Raw genomic sequence first — 22,116 nt, 5'->3', positions numbered from 1 at the left:
GGCCAATTCATGACTGATGTATTTTTCTATTCAGGTGCGCTTTTACTTCACTGGCAGTGTATTTGGGATTATTATCATGCTGAAAAATGAAGCCAGTGGCAATCAGATTGTTCCCACATGGTATTGCATGGTGGATTGAAGTCTGACTGTACTTTTCTGCGTTTATAATTAAGTTCCCCAACAGCACTATTGCAGCCGTTAGGTGAACTCGGCCTCTAAAAGCTGTACAGTGCTGCACCAAAAACCTCCTTAAGATTGATTTGGTCACCTGTTAATTGCTGGAGTCACAGAGTGCTAGTGAAACTATTGAATGTGAATTGTAAACTAAAAGAGAGACTATTCACCTTTAAAGTAAAGGTCTTGCCTTTTGTAACATGTTGGTTGCTGTGGCAAGGCACGACCTTTACTTTGAAATTCTCCAATTTCACCTGGTGACAACCAGCAACCACCTGCAAACCAGTCGGGGAATACCTTTTTTCCTAGCAACAGGTAGTTGCCATTGGTCACTGACCAATCTCCTAATCTCTAGGCTTGTGTGGCTCATGGACCTTACCCTTTCCCCTGTAATGCTCTGTTCTAATAGGAAAATAAGGCTAAGCTCCAAAGTCAGATGTGGCTTTGGTCACATTAAATAAATTTGCCTATTAGTGTCTCTAAAGCTCAAACATCTAATCGTTTTTGTTTAATCAACACAAAAATTGTGAGCAAAAAGTGTGAAAGCCACAAATTGTAATTTTACATGATTGTTTGCCTAAATATTTTTAGACCGTGACAGGTCTTTCCACAGTCTTTCCCATTTTACATAATTTCTCTTGTTTACCTTTCACAGGCTGTTTTTGATAGAGGATTTTTAGCAGACTATAATGCAGTTAGTGTAATAGGGTTATTGTGGGGTTATTTCAAGTAGTGTTTATACCACTTAAGCAGACGAGTCATAACATGTTAATTGGCAAGCTTGTAGGCAGATTTAATGACTTTCAGACAAGGGAGGACTTGCTGGGGGTTTTTTTGCTTTTTTTTTTAAAAAAAAAATAAATAAATAAATTAAGGCCTCTTAAAGCTACCAGGCTGTTAGCCATAACTATACATCAGCTTCTCATTTAACTTGCACCCCAAAATGTCAAACTGCTCTTTTAGGAATAGATTGACCCTTATTGAAGAGATTGAAGGTAAGGAGGGAGGGAAGGCGAGGAGGAAGGATGCTATAGCCTCACAGCTTATTCGAGACAAAGCTGGAGCTGTGAGCTTGAGTTATGTTACTAGACAATAGTCTTCTTTCACCCAAACGCACAAACACTTACACAGACACACACAGCACAGGCATTCTATGCTGTGTGTTGCGCCTGTGTTGCGCCTGTGCTGTTGTTGCGCCTGTTGCACAATATTTGGCTCTTATTATTTTGCTATCCCCCCTTCTTCCTGTTCTCCTGCCTCTGCTGACCATCTCTGATTGTAGTTTCCTTGGCTGCTTGTTTTTGCTCGACTGATTGGAGGGTGTGTTTTTGTATGTGTGCGTGTCTTGTGTGTTTGGACTTGCCCTGTCACATGTATATAGCCTGTATCGTATGATTGCGCATGATAACAAAGGCTCATTTTAGCTGTGAAATCCCTCTGACATTGTGTCTCCAAGTTGTGGCTGCATAATGAGAGAGTGTATGGGGACAAAATCTAGGGAATGCCACCTTTATTCTTTAATTCCCTGGAATTTTCTTTCCCAATTTCTTCCACGCCTTGTTCATGCCATTCCCTCCCTCCAGGCACTGCTCATTAGCCCCATGGCCCTCTCTAAACAGGTGGGGCATGTTTGGCACAGCCCTCCGACATGCAGTCAGGCTTAATTGGGCTTAGAGGACCCCTTAACCACACACACACACACACGCATACATGCATCACTCATATTCACCCCTCCTCTTCCTCCCTTCACACTTTTCTCACCATTCTTAAAGAACCAATTGTCCCCGTCCTATTCCCCAGGGTGAGGTTGCGGTTCCTAGGCCGGACCGCGTAAATCCAGCCTCAGGCTTGTCTCCAGGCCTGGCTGACTCACTGACTGACTGCCCCCACATCTCCCTTCTCCCCGTTTTCAGTCAAAAAGATAATAACTACTACCAATACAAGCTCCATTGACATGCAGGAATATATTCCAAATTCACTGGGCTCTCCTGGCCTTTGGCTCCTAAAAGTCTCCCTGCTCACTTTTTTCCTTCCTAACTCCACCTAGTCTTTACCTCTACACTACCTCTTTTTCCTGACTTGTCTTTCTTTCCATCCCTGACTCGGTTCTAAGTAAACTCTTTGTCTTACTGCCTGAGAATTTATTTATTTATTTATATATATGTTTTTTACCTGAAGAGGATTTTTTTTTATGCCTTTCTCACTTTTACTTTTCAAGGATACTGAGATGTATCCTCATGTGACTGCAGTTTTTGTTTTGTCTTTGTGCTGCATCTATGCTCAACTTTCCGGGTAATCGTGAAGCATCAGCGTGCCTATCTCTGTCTGCGTAATTACACCCGCATCAGGCTGCTCTTTTAAAAATTTATTTATTTTTTTTATCGTTCTCGGGCAAATGCTTGACACTACCTTAAAAGGATGTTTACTTCAAACGAAAGAAAAATCCCAGTCTGGCTTTTTTGCCTCCTCGCCTTTTTTGTCTCTCGGTAACGAACACACAAGCGTATACTATCCACCGCTGCTACTGGCTCAGCAATATCTCATTATCCTGTTTATTCACACAGCTGAATGCCTACTTTCTCCACACGCGCATGCATATATACAGATGTAGCGCTGGAGCCGAGAAGTAAAGAGAGCGCTGTGGTGTGTCTGCGCGTGGAAAGGGTTGTGCAAGGCAGGTGGGGAGGTTTGAATGTTAACTGCCTTATCACTCCAATTTCACACTCTCGCCTCCAGTCACGCACGCACACCCAAACACAATGCACGCACACAGAAAACACCCTGTTGCCTGCAGTCTCGTATGTGGCGACTGATTAACGGACAAACAGGGGGGTCTCTCTCTCTCTGTCTCACACACATGCACACACGCACACACATAAAGTGCACACACTAATCCCAGCCAGAGGGGAGGTTTTGTGTGTGTGTGTGTGTGTGTGTGTTAATGAGTGTGCACGGCTGCTTCTGTAATGGGGCCACCTGTCTACTCATTAGCCTCGTTATCCAGCCTTTTAATTGCCCCCAAACTCTGCACAGAGTCTCCTCCTCCTTCTTCTTCTCCTCTTCTTCCTCCCCCTCCCTTCATTGGAATAAGTGAACTGTTGGGACATATCAATAATCTAACATCACCGCATATGGCGAGGATTATGTCACAACTTGCAGGTGTGTGCTCGAGTGCGTTTGTGCAATAGGAGGGGGTGAGGTTGCGTTGGGTGCAGCTTTTCCATATGTCAGCAAAGTGATTGCTTTGACCTCGGTATCAGGAGGCATATGAACATGATGCTGGGTGGAGGGGACTTTTGCACGCACGCACACACACACACACAACAGGATATCAGGTTTAGTCTGTTACCTTAAACAGCGTGACGCTCCACCTCCATCCCTCTCATTTCCTGGCTCACATTTCCTCTCCTTAACTGGATGCATGTTTATGAAAAAGGACTCTGATTACTGAATTTTTATTACTACTGCGCTCACACTTACAACAACGATTATTTGTCTCAGCTTTGGGAGACTATAGCAGATTGTTTTATTGGATTTTTTTTGCAGCTTAGCATACATTTCCACTTTATTTCCGTGCACTATTTCTTAAACTTGCTTAGAGTGCTTTATTCCACACTCTGCAATCTTTATACTCTCGTTGTGGTCCTTTTTGCACCCAATTCAGTTAATAATCACTTCTTTATTACTTTGGGACACAGCTGCAGCCCAGAGGCAAACTTAGCACAGATTCTGCAGTTATTTGTCATAATCTCCCTTAAAACTGAAGATAAACTCATGTTTGGGGAGGGGGAGGGGTCTTTTCTTAAGATAGGCCAATCCGCTCTGCATCACAAAATTTAACTGCTGTTTTTGGTCACACAGTGATGAGCGTTACATGCTGGAATGAATATGAGGTTATTATCAGATTATGAGTGCGTATCATGGACATGAAAGTGGTTGCTAACTACTTTGATAAACATCAAACCATCACAGCTTGTCAAAAACAGAGACATTCATCAGCTGTCGTGCTAGCTGCAGGTTAACTTGTCTGATTGGCTGAATAATCAATTAATCATCATTTCCACTCTAAATGTTGAGGAAAACGCCGACATTTAAGAATTGTATATCTGCTGCAGATACATCTCATATAATCACATCTTCCTATCCTAACTTGCGCGCATAACATAAAATTGCAAAAACATGAAAAATGATCTGCGATTACTTGTGCAACTTTCCTTGTCCTCCACCCATCTACCTCTCACCATATCCATCTTACTTTCTCCCGGCTCCCTCTCGCTCTCCCTCCGTCTGTCAGACAGTTCTCTGGGCAGTTGCCAGCCAAGTTACATGAGCGAACAGGCGGCCGTACATTCCTGCCGAACATAGCTTTGCACTCAGGGGATTCCCTCCCCTGTCTCTCTTTTCCTCCTGCCCTCTCTTTGTTTTTGTCCATTCCCGAACTGTAACGAACAGCTCCGTAAGCCGTGGGCTACACTTCCATCCGAGGCATTCTGCTCCCCGTTTGCTGCTCCTCTTTGTCTTGTAATCACGAAGAGGATGCATTTCTGTGCTGAAATGCAGCGAGCCATGAGTTATTTTGCACTCGTGGCAAAAGCCAAGGTTTCACACGCTCTTTTAGTTATGGTCGCACAGCAACTCCCACTTGCATTGCCAACTTGCTTTTTTTTTTTGTGAAGAATACCTTTGCTTGTAGAGAAGAGCTCGCCTGAATGCTTTGTTAATGACTGCAGGGGCTCTGAAGCATTCTCGGTGTTGGATCCAAATTTACTGCCCCAGTGGAACGACGATTCAAAATTGTTACTGTACATCATAATAAGACTCCTTTTTGGGGGCGATGCTGGCAAAATGTGCACCCAATGGGACTGGTTTCATTCTCTTGATAAAATAATGAGTAATAAAGGCTGGTTAATACAACTACAGTAATTGTTATTTTGCTAATCGTGTAGTCCTACCAAAAACTCTTGAGTCACCCCTCAGTTCTTTATATTTTGCTAGGTGACATAAATGAAATGGGAGCTACTGAAACGTGCAAACGTACAAGGAAGCACGATATATATAGTGCAAAAACAGAGTTTGTACAATTCTAACAAATTTAGATACCATATTGCGTAGTGGATCAAAATCTTTATTCATACTTCCATCAATGACAATTCTGAACCAAAAACTTCACATTTATGACTCCTCACTCTATAACAGCTTTTGCCACAAAATTTCCGTTCTGGTATTTGCGTACTTTGGGAAACCCCAACGTCTTCTACCAGTTTCCCTTTCTTAATAATGGCTTCTGAGACCATTTCCATTGAAGCCTCAGTGAACAGTCGATGGGTAAAGTGAAGGACCAGATTCATCTCTCAAGTCTTTACTGAATTTGTTCCTATTTCTTAAGGGCATAACTTTACTGTTCATCTGCTGTAGATATTTTTCTCTAAACATGTCACTTCTTTTTTTTGTTCTTCACCTATTTCCTCATAATTTAAAAGAACACAGTCTATATACACACCATGTCAAACTATTCATTTTTGACTAATAGTTCTTTAGGAATCACCTAGTCGGTGCAAAAATACTATTTTATGCCTCTCAAATTGAGTTATCGTTGCTTAGATTTGACTAAAAAAATTGGAACAAATTGTGTTTTCGTGACAGGCTGCTACTGCCTAAAGATACAATTTAAAATTGGTTCTTTGTGTAGAGACAGAGCACTGGTTCATCCCTTGAGTTAGATACCTTTTTTTTATATTTGAATGATTCATAGATCAGCATTTGGCCTAAATTAACTAAAAAAAAAAAAGGATAAAACTAAATAAATAAATGGTCACCTACACAGACTAGATTGACTCCTTTTTCACTCATTTTCAATGTCTGAAAGAAGAAAGTCCAGAACTCAGAGAGATAAAAAGAAGAAGCAAATCCACACTCTTGATAAACTGGAATCAACCAGTATTCAATATACAGACTTAATAAATGAGAAATTAGATCATTAATAGTGCTAATTAATTTCCTCTTACCTGTTCTGATCAGTTAATCAACGATTTCATTTAGCATCTTAATAGTGGCAGTAATCCTGTGTCTGTTTGTGAAGCTGACTGAAGCTGAATGATGATGTTAATCATCAGCGTGATAATGTGATTTTTCTGAGGGAGAGAAAAAAAAAAGTACAAATCCAGTTTGCTGGTTTTGTGTAACTACTACAAAACCTGCTTGTAATTGTCTTCAATTTACTCGATAAAAACCACCGACTCTCATTTCAACATCAGTTCAAGTAGGGCCCTTTTTTACTTCTACTCTCAATCACAAAGAGACCGCTCAGTAATATTGTCTCATTAAGCAAAATGACATCAGGTTCTCTGATAAATGGTTTGATTTGCTGTTTGGGTTTTGGTTTTTTTCGGTCAAATCTTATGGTAATAAAAGTCTCTTTGGGTTTTGGACATTTAGTTGCACAAAGCAATCCCTTAGTGGATGTTACATGTGGTTACTGACAACTGATTTTTCATCGTTTTGCCAAATAATGATTGCAGTTACAGGTCATAATTTGATATAATTATGAATTCTGTTGCTCTGAAGACTGGCCTTAGCCAACTTATCCCAGTCACATTTTCCTTGACACATCAGCACATATCCAGTTGCATCCAAAAATCTAAGTCGGGATGTTTTGATATATAGAAAATGTGAATACCCTAAATGGAAAATATTTAGAAACCATAAATTTCCTCTCTTGCTGTTGAGAGAACAAAGAATTTCTGTTAATGTCCTTAATATTTAACCACAAACGCTCTTGGATGTCTGCTTCATCCCACTGTGCTCCCTCTGCGTCCCCTCACCCCAGCGCTGTCCCCACTGTCTCCTGTTCCTCCCCCTTTTCTCCCACTCTGTTTTCTTTCCACTCAGTCTCTCATACGTCTTCTGTGTTTAAAGTCCAAATTACCAAGGCAGGCTGTCTGAGTCCTGAGGCTGTTATTGATCAACTAACAAAGAAAGCGGTACAGGGAGGAAGAGTGAGCCAGGGCAGCCAGAAGAAGAAGACGACGCCTGGAGAGCTTGTCTGAACCGGAGGGTCTATTTCTGTCTGTCTTGGTGCATCATTATTGGCTAGAGACACTCGGGATGAGATGACGGATTGATAGCAGAGAACAGGAAAAAGGGAGTAGGGAGTAGGGGGGAGGCCAAGGGGTGAGGTTTAGCCTCGAGAGATCACCTTATAGAGGGACAAACGGGCACTATAAGTCAGGTTTGGGTTTTTTGTTCTAGAGCTTGAAGCCTGCCAACTCCCAAAAAGACTGACTACTTGATTTATGAAATGAGGTCAACATGTGTCCAACCTGACCATCAATTATTTTAGGCCTGTGTCGAGTGTGCATGTTCATCCAAATGATGACGTGAAGGAAGTCCTCAGTGGTAGTCTGCTGAGAGTCAAGTCCCGACATGTTGATCCCTGCTTTCGCTCCAACATGGCTGATGTCATCTGAATTTACAGCCATATTATTCCACACACCAGCTCCTTTCTCAGCATTCAAAGTGCCTGTTATTGAGAGTTAAACCACAAACACACATTCAAAATCGGATTCTTATTTTTCGTTTTTGGTGTGGACCTCGTCAAATCTTGATTTTCGTTTGTGGTATTCGGGCAAAGAAATCTAAATGTGACAAGAAAAAAGAGCAAAGCTGAAACTGTGCTTGCAGATATTTTACCAAGTGCTAAAAAGGCGAGGATGTTCAAGTCTGATTTCTGGCATCTTTTGTGGTGGTGCTAATTAAAAACCGTTTATGTATCAAACGTAACTGTGATGTTAAAAATTATGGCTGTAACTGTGATTTTATATATATATATACATATCTTAACCAGGCTCCTATTTGACAGGTTTTTATGTCGGATGCATTTTCTGACGCAAGCCCAAAGGATTTGTCTCCTCCCAGGATCACACTCGAGAGCTTCGCTTGTTAGCCGAATGTGCAAACCAATACTTGTGTATTTATATTATATGGTTTATATTTAAACGTGCTCTGCGTTCCTGATGCCTTTCGTTTGAGTCTTCGTTATTGCCTCCATGCAGAAGACGGTAAATTTCTAACTGGACCACATGGTGAATTTTGACAGAAAGAAGTGGTGGGATTTCATCACCTCTGACCGATATCGGATCACAGTATCCCAATTTCAATCAATCCTTCCTACTTTGAAGACATTAAGTGAAATAAAGTACACTTTAATTTCCTTGTTTTATCTAAAATGAGGTTCATTTTTACACAAGTTATCCTCAGCTTTTCCCTCTTTCTTCATCATCTTTAAAAAAACAAGATGTGCTGCTGGAATTTCAAATCTTTGCATAATTGACCAGCAATCTGAGGATATTCTGCACATCATGCAAGTTTTTCCAACCTTTTCGTCTGATTTTTGAAGAGAAATTCACCAGCCAGTGGCGTTGGCAGTAAAGCGTAATGGTCAGTTTGGACTCTCCTTGCGGTGGTTTTGCTTCCAATTCCATTTTTAGAGGTGGAAAAAGTTCATTCTTGAGTGGATCTGGTTTCACCGACCGTCCAGACTATTAATAAATCATGGCTGCGACATCGTAGGGTGCTGCTGGCGTCACTGTGTTTATAGGGCCGGATGAGTATGATTTACGCATGTAAACACCCTCAGATTTATATTTAAACAAGTTGTCTTAACCCTTTCATGTTTTTGAGGAATTAAAAAAAAACTGTTTGCATCTCTTGTGTACTGAAGCAAACCTCTGGTATATCTTAAAAAAGAGATTTTAATTGGAGGACAACCTGCAGACGTCCTTACCCTAATTAATGGCAGTCTTGCTTTCTAATATTTTACTAACTAACAGTAAAGTGGTAGAGAAAGAGTGGGTGTCGCACTTTCAGGGTGTTACTCCAAAAGGAAAAAACGACCCAGAGGGAAGGGAAGATTTAAACAGAAGGAAATAGAGGCTTTAAAAAAAGGAGGTGGAAGTTGTAGAAGTGATGATTTGAGGTCCTCAGGAAACAGGGTTATGGTTTTTTTCCGGGCTCTGAGGGACCGTAGCCGGCCCGAGTTCTGTGTGTTTCCTCTTGATAACACTCAGCAACCTCACTTGTTGTCACACTTACTTGCACTGTAGAGAGTCTGGACTGCGTTGTTATTAGAGGGATGAGTCTAGCCCGTTTTGTGTTTATTCAGTTGTCCTCCAAGTTGTCCACCAAAACTTGCGAGGAATCACAAGCATTCGGTGTTTCCTGGCGTCGTCGTAGTTTTGGCAAAGTTGGAAAATGTGAATAAACTTCTTAGTCTCATTTATCTACAGCGCATGGAAAAATACAGATGTGCACAAGAGATGGGGAGGAAAGGAGGGGGAAAATTTCTCGTAATGGAAAACTACAGGAATCATTGCATGATGGGCTTGCTTTGTTCTTCGTCCTATCTTTGTTTTTGTCAGCCAGTCAGCTAGTGAGCTTCATAATGAGCTTATACCCTCAATTTTGAATTCAGTTGTACTGATCAGGACAAAGTAAAAAGGGATGAAGTAAAAGAGGTACCAGACAAAGCCCCACAGTGGCTTCCTCACGCCTCTCCCCATCAAGCAGTCATCTTTTTTATTTTCTTTTTTTATCAGTGCTCCACACACCACCAGTCTGATGGGATGAATCAGTAAGTGTTCGCCGATTAGTCGACATGTTTCATAAATGTAATTTTGACTGCTTTTGCAGATAACACAAAGGCAAACCGGGGAATCTTGTGGAAGGAAAACAATGTAATGCATTTAAATGTAGTCTGCAGGAGGGGACCTTTCAAGCTGCAGTGTCACGACTGCGAATCCACGGCCATGCTCAGCCAGAGTATGATGATCTTTAATCTCGCCGGTGAGAGATTGAGCGGTTCATATTACCTTTGAAGCTGATTTGACAAGTGCATATGCTTCAGCTGCGAGCCAATGTCACCTGTGGTGGGGGAAAAAAAACCCAGAATACCTGTTGTAATGTTCCGCTCCCTCAGAGCCAGGGGAAAAAACACGGAAAAGGGAGTGGCCTTGCTGGTGAGTGAATAAAAATACGTGAGGCTAGGTGTGTGTGTGTGTGGGTTGAACCATCATTACCTTGGGATCCGAGTACACGGCCAGACATCATTAGGCTTTAAGGCGAGAAAGTCTCCGCGGCACTGGTTTCGCAGTCTGCCTGACCCAGCAGACACGACAGGCCGGCATGCCGTTTAAGATCATTTATTTGGCTTTGGGTGTGCATGTGTGTGTGTGTGTGTGTGTGTGTGTGTGTGTGTGTGTGTGTGTTCCTATGCGTGTTGCCTCCTGTGTGTGTTTGTGTGCCTGTTATTTATTTATTTTGCCTGGTAATATGCCTGAGCCTTCATTATAGCGGGAGCCATAACTTTGATAAATCACTTGGGCTTGGGGCCCTCACTGCTTTCACAGTATTAGAAAACTAATTGAAATTCTCTTCCGCCCCCTCCTAACTCTCTCCTTCTCTCTCGCTCTAGCTTCCCCTTTTTTCTTTTTCCCTCCCGCTCAGTTTTTCACCCTTTCCCTCGTTCTCCCTTCCCGTCTCCTGTATCGAGGGCCAAACAGTACCGTGTTTTTTCAGTGGAATGGAAGCCAAGAGGGGGAAAATGTCATCACTGATTTAATAGGCATATTCTTACTGAGAAACACACACACACACACACACACACTCTTCACTCTGGGGAGTGTTAGGAATCTTGATAATGTCATCGCAGGAATCTCTATAATGTACTCAGGTGTCCTGCAGGCTCCAGTTTGACTGTGCCTCTCCTCTGTTTTTGATTAGATAGGTGGGATGGGGTGGGGTGGGGAAGATTTTAGGTTTAGGGTGATGGGATTTAGAGTTTAGATTCTTGTTTCTGTGGCTGTGATTTCCACCCCCCCGCTGTCTCTGAGATTGAAGGTCTGTTTGGTTTGTTGCCTGGGATCTCCCAGCTGCCACTGGATTGAGGGTTTAGTCGTTTCATTGTTCATGATCCCCCCCTTGCCGCTACTTGATTTGTTTCATTTGCAGAGATGTCTCTGTGCTGCAGCTACAATCGGGGTGTGGCTGTTTTGTCGTGCAGGGTCTCCCAGATGATTTTTTTTTTTTTGTCTTTTGCTGTCCGGGATCGCCTCATAACTGCTGGATTTAGTTTTTTTTGTCTTTATAATGATGCTCTATCTCTCAGCTGTGGCTAGATTTCGGGTTTATTTGTTTTGTTGTCCAGGATCTCCCTCCTCCTGCTGCAGCTGCTGCTGCTAGTGCTGCTGGATTTTCAGGGATGTTGCCACTTTAATAGCCAGACACTGCTACTGTTTGTGTGACACTTGGGGCTTTGTGTCCACCCAGCAGTCCCGCTTCTCTCGCCAGGCGAGCTTTGTAGTGTGAAGCCCAAGATTTAGCGATGAAAGCAGAGACTCTGTGTGTATATGAGAGGCGGCTTGTGTGTGAACCAGGCGATTTCGTGGAGTTCTGTCAGCACACAAAATTCCCTCTGCAAACATTCCTCTGATGTGATGCAGGCCCAGGGGAAAAGGGCAGCGTGTGTGCCTCTGCGTGTGTGTGTTTTTTTTGACAGTTGACGTGCGTCCGCTGCCCAGACAAATCCATACTGCCACTCTGAGCCACGCTGCAGGCACATAGTCACACATAAGCATACGCACGTGGGTTATATGTGTGCGTTTGGTTAATGAGGATGTGTTGATTGATTAGACTGCAGTAATTAGCTGGAGTGTGAAGGCCTAGAAAGGTCTCCACTCTGGTGGGAGTGTCCCCTCTAGAGAGATGTTGAACTGTGCTATGCACCATTACATCACACACAAACACGCACAGACAAACACCACAGAAATGGTTCCATCCAAATCCAAGATGCGGGATGAGTCATCTCTCAGAGAGACTTGGTGCAAGCGCGAAGGAAGGGGAAAGGATGTTTGCCGCGCGTGTGCGTCGGAGCCTAAGACAGAAGGATGTTTGCAGCGTGGAGATGTGTGCTGCACACATGAGATGTGCTTGTGCCAGCAGTTTCCTTTCCTGCACAGCATGGCCCCAACACTGACCCGATCCCTCTGCCTTACAAATCAACTCTCTCGCTCACTTCCTCCTCCTCCCGTGCTCATTTGCAGTTTGGCTTCCAGTCTTCCACCCAGATTTCTTTTGTGCAACACGGAGCTGCTTCTAGTAAATGCAAATAATGTGGTACTAAATATGACAAGCTCAGTGTGAAGCCCTGAGTTAGGAGCATGCACAATGAACTGCTTCGGGAAACCATTGCACACAGTGCCACCATATGGTCGGCTGAAGAACTGCGTGTTGATTTAGCGTTCTTGTTGGCATACTTGGTGTGTGCAAAATTCACTTTGCACCCTTAAAACAACATCACACGAGGCTGATTCTCTTAAATGCCTAACATTAAGGGTTTTTACCTTTTGACTACAACTGAGGTAACCTCTGCTTTTTTTCTCTCCTCCCTTTTGCTCCATCCTTGTCCCCAAATAGAAAGTTCTACTACATCACTCTGCTGAGGGACCCCGTGTCTCGCTACCTCAGCGAGTGGAGGCACGTGCAGCGGGGCGCCACGTGGAAAACCTCCCTGCACATGTGCGATGGACGAACCCCAACGCCTGAGGAGCTGCCCTCCTGCTACGAGGGGTCCGACTGGTCGGGGTGCACCCTGCAACAGTTCATGGACTGTCCCTACAACCTGGCCAATAACAGACAGGTACAGAGGGGGGGAAAAGGTCATAAGCGTCAATGTTTATTTTAATCTCAATAACTTCAAGAACATCAGACACCAAATGTCTCAAATCACTGGAAAGGTTTGTGTACACCATGTTTTTCCCCCTTTTATTTTACCTCATAACACACAAGAAGGTGTACGGGCAAATTCTCATAGAGCTAGATTTTTATTTTACTATCATTTATTCCTGATGTTTTAGCTGTTCGTAGTGTCTCCTCTAAGAAGATGTGTGGCCTGTCCTGGCAGTGGTAGCGACTGGTGATCGGGTACCACAGTTTAAAAAAGACTTCCTTTGCTCAGTTTGCTTTCTTATTAAAAGTAGCAAGGAAGTAAAAATCCATACCCATAAACATAATGGAATCAAGAAGCTTTGTAATGTTTAAAACTAGCCTCAAACGTTGTCTAAAGTCAGCACAAAAGTGTCACCATGAGTTATTCCTTTGTATCCATTGATTTGGTTCATTATTTAATACTGATGGACTTTTGTGCCGTTTCGGTTGAAGTGTGGTAGTTTTTATCCACCTGTCCGGGGATAACAGATGCAAATTAGACGCTGTGTAGATACTTTTAACTGTGTGCTATCACTTTTTAAAAAAATAAGCATTAAAATAAGTTAAACCTGTGCGCTAAAAATAGGCCTCGACCGATATAGGATTTTTAAGGCCAATACCGACATTTGAAAACAAATTGGACATTCATATTATTACAGATACAGATTTTTTTAACAGTTTTCGCACAAATGGTCAAAAATGGTCCATCAAACTTGCATCACATCACCAGCCCTGACTTCTCTCCTATCAGGTTGCTTTCTCACCATGAGAATTACTGTACAGATGTTGTAAACGCCAGCAAAGATGCAACTTGGCTTCAATTAAAGTTAAAGTAGTAGGAGAACTTGTTTTTATTTCATTTCTTACATATAAAAAGTGCATGGTACACTTGTAAGATGAAATCCGCATGAGTGAAAATACACTAGATCTCTCTCCCTCTCTCACACACACACATTTACTAGTACACAGTCAGGAGTTTGCCTTCTGGTCATAAACACCTCAAATTCACACCTCCTTTTCTCATGCTATCTCAGTCTCCCACCTCAACGTGTTGGCCAGCTTATCTCATCTGAGCCTCGGGGTGTTATTACTCAGGGTCCTATGACTTATAAATGTGGCACACGCACACAAACACACACACATGCATACTTGAGGCATCCTGATAGACCAGCGGGCTATGGTGCATGCAGTGAATCCAAATTCATGTCCAGTCTGTTTGTTTACTGTACTTTAACAGCCCCCCGAATGAAGTGATCTCTCACTTCGGAGCAAAGTTTTCTTGGCTCTAATCTGCTCCTGTTACTGGAATTTCAGAGGGAAATTTGTTACTGATACCGACATTTTAAAGATAACATATGATGTGCCGGCAAAATCAAAGATTTCATGATCAAGGCTGGTCGATGAATAGTGAAAATCCAAGTAATATTAGTACCACCTACACAAATTCTGTTGCACATGCAGTGAGTGACAGACACCTCTCAGGAACTCCATGGGCTCGCCTCCTTCACGTCCTTTTCTCCCGTCTTTAGGTTCGTATGTTGGCGGACCTGAGTCTCGTAGGCTGCTACAATATGTCCACAGTTCCAGAGAAGAAGAGGGCCCAGCTTCTCCTGGAGTCTGCCAAGAAGAACTTACGAGACATGGCCTTCTTTGGCTTGACGGAGTACCAGAGGAAAACCCAGTTCCTCTTTGAACGAACCTTCAGGCTGCGCTTCATCAGGCCTTTCATGCAGTACAACAGCACGCGGGCTGCAGGGGTGGACCTGGACAACACTACGGTCAGTGCAACATCTGGCTCACCTGTGGTAGCCTTGTGCTAACATTGTATTTAACTCTATAATGCCAGATGTATCATGTTCAATATATGAGTTTTTGAGACCTATATCATCTCTTTTCACCTCGAAAAACCTAAATAAATTGCCCCCCCCCAAAAAAATGCAAACAAGAAATTGCGCAAAAGTACCCGATGTAGCAAAAATGAAAGAAACTGAAACAAAAGTTAAATAAAAATTAAATGTATACAAATATTTTATACATTTCTTTCTTTCTTATTTGTCAGAAAGTTCAAAAATAAGAATTTTCTGGCAATTATTTTAAAGCAGCTTATACTAGCTTATACTGTAATCACAATTTAAGCTGTTTCTATTTTAAGCTGATTTGTTTCTCATTGCATTCGAATTTTTATTATTTGGCAGATACTTTTTTTTAATAGAAACTGGAAGAAAAAGGAAAAGAAATGTATTTAAAGAAGTACAATGAGCTGAAAGGGGGGGAAAAATAGCAAAAAGAGAGACGGAGAGAAAAGTCTGCGGTCTTATATTGCTGTGAAATGAGTTGGGATGACTGTCGCTGTTGAGAAAACAGCAGCTTTAAACATGTTCTTCACACTTGTGTGGGAGTTTTTAAGCTCAGTTCTCAGCTTAAAAAAAAAAAAAAAAGAGAGATCCTCCAGTATACAGCAGACTGGTGATTTATACATCAAAACCAGTTGGAGCAGAGAATATAAAATATGCTTCTGACAGATGCTGTGGAAAGGTGGACCCACTGGTTATTATCACGAAAAGAAGGAAATATCATATTGTGACAGTTTGGAGTCTGACAGGTGTGGCGTTTTGTGTCGCATTTTGTTTAAAAGTAGGTTAAAAAATTGGTTTAAATCTTTGCAAAGCCGCTCTGCTAAACTGAATTATTTAAATAAGTTTTTTTTAAAGGAATTCAAATAATTATATTAGCAGGTTTGGAGGAGACTGTTTACTTTAGACTCTGCTCTAAAGCTGCTGAAAGCCCACTCTTGCCCTCATCCCTTCAAGATCTCACTGAGTCATTTTTGTTTGAAACTGGTTTCTAAATAATTCGACGCCTGTTCTCAGATAGCCGTGCGCCTTCTCCCTGGCTTTCTTTTTGCTGGTGTCCCCCCCACGCCGCTGATCAAACGCCTCAGATTTTCTAACATCGACGCATCACGTCGCTTCCCCCTGTTATCCCACACATGGCTCGCAAATGATATCCAGCACTCCATCACAGATTTCAAAGGGATTCTCTTAATTAAACACACACACCCCCCACCTCCATGTTCAATCTGCACACAGCAGATTACAAAGGCAGCTGCATGGCACAACCAAACATGTTTCTGTTGTCTCCACGCTGGCGATGCATTCTCTTTCAGTTCCCTCTCTCTGCAGACACGCTATAAAGCATGTGATCAAATGTCACCATGGGACATTTTCGCAATTCCAACTTTGAAACTTTCCCAGCAACGCATTGAGGAAACTGAGACTATATTTAGCTTCTGGGGTCGTGCCTCAAGTGTTCTGGGAACTTTCTGGGCCTGAGTTTGTAATATTGAGCAGTATTGATGGGTCATTAATCACAGAAATATCCCTGTGTCCCCAGAGTCAGTGTTTGGACACAAGTTGATGAAGAAATTAAGGCTTCGACATCAACCCCAGTACCAATCCAATACCATGGCTAAAGTGATAATACATTCAGCTCCATGCATTTCCAAGCATATCGGCCTTACTTGTGATCCATCTCACTTTACCTGTAAGTTTAGTTGACCAAAAAAAAAGCTAGATGAGGCACGCATGTCAAGTATGATCACGGTGTTCTGACCTTTATCTCTCCACAGAGAGTTTTTCTTTTTACCCCCGCCTACATCAACACTCCAGATAAGGGAACACTTTGTGTTTTTTGCACTGTCAGCAAGTGGCCGGGCCTTGACGCAGAGCACGAGGTAGAGCATGACACAGTGAGGTCACCGTGCTCCAAAAGGGTCCGCCATGACTGACCTTTTGTGGTTCCTCAAACTAGAGTTCCTCAACACCCCCCCCCAACACTCCCCGCCTCCATCTCATCCACTCAGCTAAATTTCTCCTGCTCTCTCCTTAATAGGTCCAGCGTATAGAGGAGCTCAACGAGCTGGACATGGAGCTGTACGACTACGCCAAGGACCTGTTCCAGCAGCGCTACCAGTATACCAGACAGCAGGAGAGGCGGCAGCAGCGCATCAAGAACCACATGCAACAGAGCCACCAGGGCCTGGGCATCAGCCTGTGGCCCTCCCGCAGCCAGCAGAGCTTGGTGTCGACACTGGAGGACGGAGACGGGGAGAGGGAGGAGCGGGAGGAGGGCGAGGAGGGAGGCAGAACGGAGGAGGCGGGAAGCAGGCTCCCCACTGAGGACTACATGAACCAGATCATCAACCGCTGGTAGCAGAAGAATGAGAACAAACAACAGACATGCATATGTAATGTGAAATGCAAACACATACACACACACTTACACTCGCACACACATACTTACACTCACAGAAAGTGGCGCCTGCTTCAAAGACCCAACTGACTGAAAAAAAAATACAAAAAAAAAACAGACTTTACCAGAGTTGGGCTGCGGGAATCAGAATCCGAGTGGGTTGCTATGGAAACCTGAGCTTGGTCGATTGCATCAGCTCACATTATTGAGGTTTGCCCAGTTGTTATTAGCGCCTGCTTGCCCTTTCCTCCCCTGTGCATTTCTTTGTCTCTCCCATCATCATTACTGACTGAGCAGAGGAGAGATATTTTTAAAAGTCGCTGACAGCTGAGTAACCCAACCAGCTCTCCCACCTCCGCTCCTCCTTCTGTATTCCTCTCCGTCTCTATGGCCTGATATGGAGCATGAGAAAATGAATTTAAGTCTGTGAATTCCCGCTAATCCTTGCAAAAAAAAACAAAAAGAAAGAAAGGGGGAGAAAGGAGAAAGAAAAGGACCAGTCTACTTCCTGGATTCTCTGATTGCAAAGGAACCGGGAGAGCTATGAAAATGAGCTGATTGCTGGGCCGAACAAAGAAGATGGAAAGAAAAGTTGGACTCAGTTGTGTAATAAAAGCTTTCCGCTTTAAAAATAAAAATAAAAATAAAAAATTAAAAAAATCTGTCATCTCACCCATGAACATGCTTTGGCCATGAAATAGTGACATTCTCATTTTAGGATGAATTTATTTGTATTTTTCCTTCTGTGTTGATGCTTTTTTTTAAAAAAAGCACAATTGTAATAACACTGAGACCAACATTGCTGCCTAAAGAAAAGTGATTCCTTTATGTCTTTATTTTTATTTGTTTTATAAGTCAAAGCAAATGGATTGGATTGATGTACTATGGACCATAGCCATTACTGAAGCCTTGCTTCTTAGGGGTGGGATTTTTTTTGTTTTTTGTTTTTCTAGTCAAGGTTTCCACAGCCCTTGTCGCTTGATAAGTTCATTATTTCTCTTTTTTTGGGGGGGGGTCTCAGTCCTGCAGAGAATGACAGCCAATTACAGCGCAGAATCTCACATAGGTGCAAGTAAATCAAAGGGAGGGGAGGGGAGAGGAGCGAGCGTGCTGCAGGTTGTTGCCAGGAACTGTGTGAGCGGCAAGCGCTTTGGAAGCCTTAACTCAGACAAATGCTTGAGATGGGAGCCGTGGAACTTCTGGTCACCATGGCAATGTGAGCTCTTAATGCAGTGGGTGGCATTTTCAGTTTCACCATTTATTCCCATTTCTTTTTTTTTTTAACTTCTGACTGCGTTGTAAAAGTAGCAGTCTCAAAGAAGCCTCCGCCCTACCTGCTGAAAGGGCGCCCACAGCGCCGGTGACCCGCGGTTCATTAGTGGGAGCTGTCTTTTTACCCTGAAGAACGGACAGGGCGAGGTAGCAGTGCCTCTATGTACTGGGAATCATAGTCACCATAATTATTGCTGATACTATGTCTGCATTACACTACAGTAATTTCTCTGACTACTCGTGAGTCTGTGTGGATGAGTGCAATTCTGCAAGAGTGTGTGTGTTTGTGTAAATAGTATGTACAGTATGCCTTTGATTGGCGTATGTGTATGCCTTTGTAAATAGTGTGCCTGACTGACTGACAGAGGATGTGCGATGAGTTTTGTGAGTGAGTGGCTTCATGACCAATTATAATGCCTTTTTTGTTTTTGTGGAGGGCAGCATGTCAGAGCAGTGTGACCCTCACAGTGATGCAAGCCAATAATACTCCCCTCCCCTCCTCCCCCGCGACCTGTCCTTAACCCTTGTTTTTTTTGTCTCTTTCCCATGATGAGGCTACGTATACAGACTATCAGTACGACCACTTAAAATCCTAATGTGCATTTTTGTCAATCAGTCATAAGTAAGCTTAGTGGGATTTTTCTCATTTTGTGACCTTAGTTCCCCTGTATGTTATTCAGTGATTTGGTCATGTAGCGTTATGTATGCAAACTGCAGGAGGGAATCCAAACTTGCTATCCAGCAGCTGGCCGTATCTTCAAAGGCTTTTTCACGTTCCCAAAGGGGTCAGCTTTTTAACCGGAAAGTTAAATATTTGCATGGGGCAAGACCGAAAAACTATTTCCACGCAGAGTGCCAGCTACTGGCACAGGTCGAGCAGGAAGCCTGGGGAAAGATCGGATTTAAATGCGTCTTTAGCCCAGGGTGATCATTTTATTGTTTTGTGCCGTAAGTAGTCGCTCGAGTTATCACAAAGAGAACTGGAGACACAACTTATGTCCAGATAACGGGTAAAAAAAAATCAGATTTTGACTTCATAGCCCAAGGTTTGCATAGGAACTCTGACGTGGTCACAGATGGGGCTCTAATGGCAGCAGTTTCCAGTCATCTGTAGCTAATCGACATTAAGTCCATAGCAGCTGAGAGATAACTGCAATTTTCTGTATTCTGCCAATGATTGTTTCCTTTCTATAACTGCTGGGAATTTATCTGGTCAGCTGAACACGTCACAGGCATATAATCAATACTTTAAGGTCATCAAATTAATAGCGCCCAGCTCACTGAAAAATGTGGTGCAAAGCTGCATCTGTTCATTATCACTTAATCAAGACTTTGTGTTACAGTGAGATTTCTCTTTAGGCTTGAGTTATAGGCTGGAAACAATAAAAGTATTTGTTTCACATGCATGCAAGGAAGCATTTTGAAAGAATTTGGGTTTAAAACTGAAAAAATCCCTCAACGACCCTGCCTGCAAGCAAACGCTCTCAGCAATAAGACGGGAAAACAAAGAGAATGTAAAAGTGGGACGGGAAGAATCTAAACTGAATGTAGTCCGCTGTTTGTGTTCTCAGTCAAAGGATGCAGGCAAACAACCTGCTTTCCTGGGATCCACATACATAACATGATTCATCTGGTTGTTAACGTTATTTATTTTTATTTTTTTTTAAACAAAGGGAACAATTTAGCTGAAATTTAACAGGCCGGATCCTCCCGTCCTCCTGCAGATCTCTTTATTTGATCAGCTCTGTTTAAATCAGGGATGATTTATGAAGGAGAAAAGAACAAAGGGGGGTGATGAAAATGTACTGGGACACATCCAGAGTCAATATGCTTCTTTTAAAGTAATGCATTAGGGAGAGGGAAAAATGGTTATAGAACGAGAGAGCTTCCTTTTACATATTTTTCCATCTCAGTCATTGTATTCTTCAAACTGGAGATTTTTATTTATTTTTTCCCCCTAAGCTCCAGGCGTTTTGCCCACAACTTCTTTTTCAGAGTCACACTCACATTAGTCCATGTTTTGGCTCGAAACCAATAATATCTGGCTCCGCATTAGTGGTTTCGGAACAAATAAGACACCAATTCTGTATCTCAAGAGCGTTTCATTTTCAGCGTCCCAGTTTCAAGTGTAGTAGTCCTCAAAAACGCTCCCCGTACCTGAACAGAGTGTGAGAGGAAATCTCAAACCTTTCACCGAAATGATTCCAGTTATTGATGCTCTGAAGCTATGCTCAGATTTTTGTGTCTGATCTCTGTGTATATCTGATGTCTTAACAGCATTTTTTCTTTGTGACAATGAAGCAACCTGGGTGTCGCTAGCATCATCCTTTTTATTTTTTTAAAGTGTGATAGAGATGTGTGTTGTTTGTTTTTGTTTTTGAGTTGGTGTGCAGTCTGTCTCTGGCTCCTTCTGTATGCATATTTCTGGGATTGTTTCTTATGATTGCAAAAATGAATCATCAAGCCACCAATTAAAATATTTCATTTTTACAGACCGGGCTGTGTTGTGGTTGTCACTGCGTGTCATTTCTGATGTTTCCCATTCTGTCACTTTATTATCAAGCATGAAAAATATCTCCCTTTTTTTTTTTTTTTTTTTTTTTTTTTTTCATAGCTGGAAATTACATCCAAGGTACTGAACTTGAAAACGAGCCACATGTTCATTTACACTCAGTGATTTTTTGACAGCTTGAGTGGGAGCCGAGACCTGCAGGTTTCCACACTCCCATTCACAGGCCAATTTGTAACTTAAGGATTTCTTTTTTTTTTACCTCTCGCCTACACTAACTGCAAGACTGTGACCCCATAAAGATGCCCGTTCCCCACCTAATGACGGTCCTCAGTCCTGTCGCCAGTGATCTACAGCCTAATTCAATCTGCAGACACTCTGAGCCTGCCTGATGCACTTATATGCACACAAATATGCTTCTTCCTCTGCTGTAGCAGGTGGGTGTTTGCGAGGAAGAGGACAGCAGCCTGTGTAAATATAATTCCTTGTCCTTGGCTGAGCTTCCAGAGGAGAGAGGCCTTCACCCTGCCTCATCAACACACCAGTGAGCTTCAACTCTGACCTATCGAGGCAGGCGTAGAAAATAATTTGCCAGGACAGTGACGAGCAGGGGCAATTGGCTGGAGGGAGATCAAAGCTGGCACGGACAAGAGCAAGAGTGTCGGGGAGATGAGGAATCAGAGAGAGTCTTTATGTAGGGCAAGAGGAAAGAGATGCTGGGTTTTTTTTTTGGTTTTTTTCTGCCTGACATACGAATAGAAGAGCAGGAGAGAAAAGGAAGAGCTGCGAAGCCTCTCTGGCAGCTGGCAAATGGTGTATTAGACTGAACGCAGTCTTTAATCCTCCCCCTAGCTCTGGGTCGCTGTCATTTCAAGTGCAGCTGGACTGAACAAACAATAATGGCTCGACCGTTGCAGAGGGGTGGACAGCTTTTGTGCGGCTGAACGTGTGCATGTGAGTGTTTGGGAGAGAAAGCGCTCGCTCGCTTTTGCAGTGGGAATCCAGCTCTGAGTTGATTGTACGGACTCTGGCTGCAGTCCATTATTAGCAGGTCAAACTGGCTACAGCTCCTCAGTGCTGGTCCCATACGTGCGCCGTGCAAACAAAGAAACTCTGGCGTTATTACTGCTTATTTTCAGCGTGGAATTCTG

At 42.9% G+C, this 22,116-nt stretch overlaps 1 protein-coding gene across 1 annotated transcript in view; it reads left to right on the top strand.

Moving 5' to 3' along the window:
- Positions 1 to 20,951, top strand: part of hs6st1a (heparan sulfate 6-O-sulfotransferase 1a) — a 58,734-nt gene extending 37,783 nt beyond the window's left edge. Inside the window, exons 2-4 of the mRNA XM_005477208.4 lie at positions 12,643 to 12,865; positions 14,463 to 14,711; positions 16,825 to 20,951. Of these exons, the coding sequence (XP_005477265.1) occupies positions 12,643 to 12,865; positions 14,463 to 14,711; positions 16,825 to 17,145 (793 nt within the window). The 3' untranslated portion in view covers positions 17,146 to 20,951. The remainder of the gene's footprint in view (positions 1 to 12,642; positions 12,866 to 14,462; positions 14,712 to 16,824) is intronic.
- Positions 20,952 to 22,116: the final 1,165 nt, after the last annotated feature.

This window comes from Oreochromis niloticus, linkage group LG19, assembly GCF_001858045.2.
Source record: "Oreochromis niloticus isolate F11D_XX linkage group LG19, O_niloticus_UMD_NMBU, whole genome shotgun sequence".
Lineage (NCBI taxonomy): Eukaryota > Metazoa > Chordata > Actinopteri > Cichliformes > Cichlidae > Oreochromis > Oreochromis niloticus.
This window is presented reverse-complemented; position numbering and strand designations above follow the sequence as displayed.